This window comes from Nothoprocta perdicaria, unplaced genomic scaffold (assembly GCF_003342845.1).
Source record: "Nothoprocta perdicaria isolate Ctin4 unplaced genomic scaffold, notPer1 scaffold_324, whole genome shotgun sequence".
NCBI lineage: Eukaryota > Metazoa > Chordata > Aves > Tinamiformes > Tinamidae > Nothoprocta > Nothoprocta perdicaria.
In genome coordinates, this window is record NW_020455560.1 from 169,481 (window position 1) to 174,750 (window position 5,270).

Below are 5,270 nucleotides of genomic sequence, written 5' to 3' on the forward strand. Positions count from 1 at the left end.
GTGAGCAGGGGGGTTGGACTCGATGACCTCTGAGGTCCCTTCCAACCTTAAGCATTCTATGATTCTATGATTCTATTTTTTTTTAGCTACAAAGCCCAAGATGTTTGAATTTCTGCAGCACATTTCCTCATGGCGTGGCAGCAACACAACATCAGACATTATTCCAACATCATTACAACATCCACTTTCTTTCCCTGGGATACCAGGGGAAATTCCCCATCCACTCGTGGGACAATGAGGCAGGTTCACTTCCCTTGGCAAGCAAACAGCGAGTGGCAGCCAAATGCAATAACACAGGAGTAACAAGCAGAGTAAGTGCTACAGCACAAGCAGTCTAAAGAGAGAGCTAGGGCAGGTGCACAACATAACAGAGTGTGAATTTTGTAGAGGATGAGCCGAACCAGGAAACTTGCAGGAATGGCACTAGCGGATTTGGTGGCAGAGGAACAAAGACAAGGGGCCAGAGACTGGAAATGCTGGAGCTGATTTCTCTGGGCTGGAGCTGCTGCTTGATCAGATGTTCAGCACGACAGCCAGACTGGGTGAACAGACTGTGTTGGAGCCACTTTGCAGTGATGTGTCAACCAGACAGGCTGTTTCTTAGCTCAGATTGACGGTTGCCTTTTCTGGTGCTAGAATCTGGGCTCCTTACAAAGGACTTCTGGGGAGCCTTTAGGAAGGGCCTTTTCACTGCTGAAATTCAGTGGGATCAAGTGACTATTTCTTTGGAAACTACTGTTGAAACTGCAGGGGCACTAAACTGCTTCAGCACTCAGCAGGGGCAAGGGCTGTAAGGGAAGCCACCAGAGGAGCAGGAGCAGGCCCTGTGGTACCCTGGTCTSTGGGAAAGTCCACCTCCACGTGTCATTCAGCTGCCTTAAGCAGTTCACCTGCAAGTCCTGAACTCTACCCTGCCCAGATCATGGCAAGGATTTTAATTAGGGCTTTCATTCAGCAGGTTTCCAAAGAAATGGTGGGGAGGAAGGATGCAATCCAACAATAAAACCTGCTAACAACCTGGCTCAGTCACTGAGACCYATGTGAGAACAGGACTGCAAGCTGGGCAACAGCTCATCCTCCAAAGCAGAGGGACAGCAGAGGCCACTGCTCGTCATGTGTCTACCCCACCACGTATAGAGAGGAGCTTCAACAAGAGAGCCTGGGAAAACTGAGCACACAAAATGGTCTAATTTGTTTAAACTGGGTCAGTAAAGAAAAAACTTGGAGGACAGTACGCACACACAAGCATGAATGGAAGTCACATCAGCCTCTTTTTCTTAAAAGACCAAGCTAATTGCACTTTTTTACTTATTTTTCTTCTTTTTTTCTTCTTTTTTTTCTCTTTCTGCTTCAGTCTGCTGTTTAGGGCAGGAGGAGTTAAATTCCTTTCAGATAAAAAAGCAGTCAGAAAGCAGATTGGGATCTTTCCCTGCATTTTAATCTTTTGGGTAAACTTGATCTTATTTCATCAATACTCTGGAGATAATCAAAATTGCACTTTCTGGAAAGGGAATGTAGCCTCCTCCCAGTCCGGGGCATGTGAGTGCAGCAGGAATAAGCTGCAGCTACTCACTCCCAGACTCTTCATTGCAGTRCTACACCAAAGTTAAATGTTTTGATTTGGTTCAATAGGCAGGAATGAAACTTTTCAACCGAAAGTATTTGTTTAGGTCAAATGAAACATCTCAACCTTTCCGAACACCCTGTTCTATGAACAGCTGAATTAATGAAGCCTGGTTTCTAATGACTTTTTCCCTTCATTCTCCTTTCCCATCCCCCTGCCCACATCAGCTCTGCATCCTGGGCTACCAGGATGATCAGGGGCCTGGAACATCTACCATATGAACAAAGGCTGAGAGAGCTGGGCCTGTTCAGCCTGGAGAAGAGGAGGCTGAGGGGGGACCTGATCAGCGTGTATAAATACCTCAAGGGAGGCAGTGAGGAGGAGGGGGGCGGCCTCTTTTCAGTGGTGGGCAGGGATAGGACTAGAGGAAATGGCTTCAAACTGAAGCATCGGAAGTTCCACAGGAACTTAAGGAAGCATTTCTTCACTGTGAGGGTGACAAAGCACTGGAACAGGCTGCCCAGAGAGGTTGTGGAGTCTCCTTCTTTGGAGATCTTTAAAACCCGCTTGGATGCAGCCCTGTGCCACGTGCTCTAGGTGACCCTGCGTGAGCAGGGGGGTTGGACTCGATGACCTCTGAGGTCCCTTCCAACCTTCGGCATTCTATGATTCTATGATTCTATGATCATGTGGATTCTCTGATGGCTAAGAAACGGAAAGGATAAGAAATGGGGAGCAGGATAAACCAGCCTTTTCTTCCTTAGGTGCCCTAGCAGCATCTCTCATCCTGACTGACAGTCAATGTTTACAAACCATGTTGGACCTCATCCCAAAGGAAATTATTCCCATGAGAATTTGCGGTGGAAAAAAAATGGCCATATATACAACATCATTAAGGTCATTAGAGAAATAGCTATAAACATACACCAGTATAATTATGTATCACAATAACAAAATAACAATAACAAAAGAAAATCTTTTTTTTTTTTTCCAAAATGTGTTCCTATTTTTTTTCCACTGGGCAAGCCTAAAACAAATGTCAAAATATCAGAACTGCCAACCGACCAGAAACTCTAGTCCTAGCTGGGTTTCAAGAGCTGTGCTCCATCCTTCTCTCTGTGGGATGTTATGCAGCGCCACTAATATGACCTGCAACATTGCTCTGGTCTCCATAAACACAACCAAGGAGCATTTAAAAATCTTTGGGGACAAATACCTCTATCTAGAATAGAGACCATCACCAGTAAAGCACATGGAAGTTTCATCCTCCTTCTTCCTTGAACTTCACTCCCTCGGAGGGCTGTGGGCACAAATCCCCATCCAGCAGCACAGCTTCTTCCCTGGCTTTCCTTGTCTTTCTGTGGGACCAAGGGACCCTGTGCTGCAAGACTGCAAGTGCCACTAGCTGCGCTCTGTCCCACCGTGGAATAAGAGGCAAAATGACTTATGGGAGGGAGGGAGGGAGAGGGCCCAGGGCTTCCAGGCTACTCTCAGTCTTCGTTGTGGTTTGTACACCCAGGAAAAACTATGGGACATGGAAGAGCAGGATGCTTCCTGTTCAGTAGCTTATTCTGGTCTCACCACCGCTCCCAGAACAGGCACAAATGGCTTTATACAAAGTTCCTCAGGCTTCGACACTGCTTGGAGCACATTTACTGACTTTTCTATGCAGGAAAGCTAACTCTATTATAATATAAAGCACAAAAACATAATATTCTTTTTATATATGGTTTCGTTTTTGTGCCTGTAACTATAGTGAAACACAAGGGAATAATAACACTCAGCCTAGAGTAAACAGAAATATTCTCTGCCACCTGAGGCCCCACCTGGCACAGTTCTTTTCAGGGACAGTTGATCAGTCCCAGGCAGAGGAGGGATGTGAAATGGCAAGTTAGCTGCTCTGCTGCATTAGCTGAAATATAATCAAAGCCACCTCTCCAGCCCCAGGGTTATATTGCCATACTGTGTGCACAGGGACATATCAAGGGATGTGTTTTCCTATCTTAACTATGCACCAGCCAAGGGTCTCCAGAGACTTACCTATGGCCCTTCTACTTGGACGGGAGGCCTCTGTGGATCCCACTGCAGCGTCGAGATGAGATGAACCTGTGGAGGACATGCCCACAGAGCGCCTTGGCCGGTCTGCTCTCGTGGAGTACAGAGGAACAGAGTCTGCGACTGAGGGCTCAGGAGACAGCCTCTCTGCTCTGCAGGAAAAACTGACTCTTTAGCAACTTACCAGGAAAATCGTCTTTAAAATAGAGGACCAAAGCACACAATGACCTCTGCATATGCTAGATGAACAGGTAAACGTGAGCAAGATCTTACATGGGACAAGTCACATGAATGTCAATCAAGAAAATGACATTCCAACCTGTTGCTTATTTTGAAGTGGATACACTTCTAGGTGAGTAGTGCTGTGCTGTGATACAACCAGAAAACTTCTCCTCACTTCGGAGCAACATGCTTGCACCATCTAACGTGTCTACACCCCAGCTTGATGATTTGTCACATCCTGCCATCTGGGCAGGTCCATATCTGTGATGAGATCTCTGCATTGCTTCAGGCTACCAAAGGTTACATATTGCACCTTTTGGCTGTAATCTGTAATTCTAATTCTCTTCTGCACGTTACTATGGGCAGAATTAGACAGACTCAGGCACGTAGGGCTTCCTTTCTGGGCCAGATGAACCTAGGCCAGTTCCCACCCAGAAGCTACCTTGTCAAGCCAGCACAGCGCTAGGGTCTGACTAATGTAGCTGCTTATCATAACCTGGTTGTGCAGCTTTTGGGCCAGACTAGCTTATGTCCATCCTGCTGGCAGCACAGAAGGGGAATTTGAATTTGCTTTATTGTTCCTAGATGTGTTTCCAGGTGCAGGCTGTGTGTACTGTGTTCCCATACAATGAGGGGCAAGACTGTGGTTGGAGAGGCTGCTGACAAATTGTGAGCACAGCTAATTCACAGCACTATATGGTTTGCAAATGTGTTCCACCATCATCTAGTAGGATTTGCTGGGTTCTCATATATTAAGTCCTCCAGCTGAAAGTCTTCATCCTCCTCCTGGAGTTAAATGCCCTTCTTTTGGGCTCTTTCAGAGCACTTTGCAGAATTCCTTCATGTGGCTGAAAACTTCTGCTGTGGAGTCAGTGAAAGGGGTTTGGGGAAGGGAGGAGCTGAGTTGTCCCCAGGCCAGCCGTCACTCGTGGGACAGGATGGAGGGAGAGGAGCACTATCCCAACACCTGTGTGCTGCCCAAGCAAGATATTTTGTCCTCTGAAGCATACAGTTTCTGTGCCACTCATATCATCATCTCTTTGCATCACCTATTGGACTGGTTATGGCATAGACACTCAACGAGCCCTAAATTTGAAGCATGGAGGCATGTAACTATCAGATCCAAGTCTGATACAGCTTACATCCTTAAGCACTTTCTAAAGGACCTCATATGATTGAGGGCAGCATTTAGACATACGTGTAGTCAGGTGCTTGTAAATGCAGAGGTCCCCTCTGCACACCCGCAGCAACCACCGCTCTCTGGRTTTCCCCAGATTTACGCCATGGCACAGGACAGCAGAAAGCTCTCCACAGTTCAGACACTATTGACACATGCAGGACTTTTATAATTAGAAAACTCACAGCTCAGCAGCATCTGCTGAAAACCACAAAGGAAAAAAACATGCCTGTAAATACTCCTGGGAACACT

The 5,270-nt window shown here is 46.6% G+C and overlaps 1 protein-coding gene across 1 annotated transcript in view; it reads right to left on the minus strand.

Annotated features, from left to right (window-relative positions):
• The window catches only part of LMNTD1 (lamin tail domain containing 1), a 15,364-nt gene extending 11,612 nt beyond the window's left edge, over positions 1–3,752 (minus strand). The window contains exon 1 of the mRNA XM_026043266.1: positions 3,605–3,752. Within this exon, the coding sequence (XP_025899051.1) occupies positions 3,605–3,683 (79 nt within the window). The 5' untranslated portion in view covers positions 3,684–3,752. The remainder of the gene's footprint in view (positions 1–3,604) is intronic.
• Positions 3,753–5,270: the final 1,518 nt, after the last annotated feature.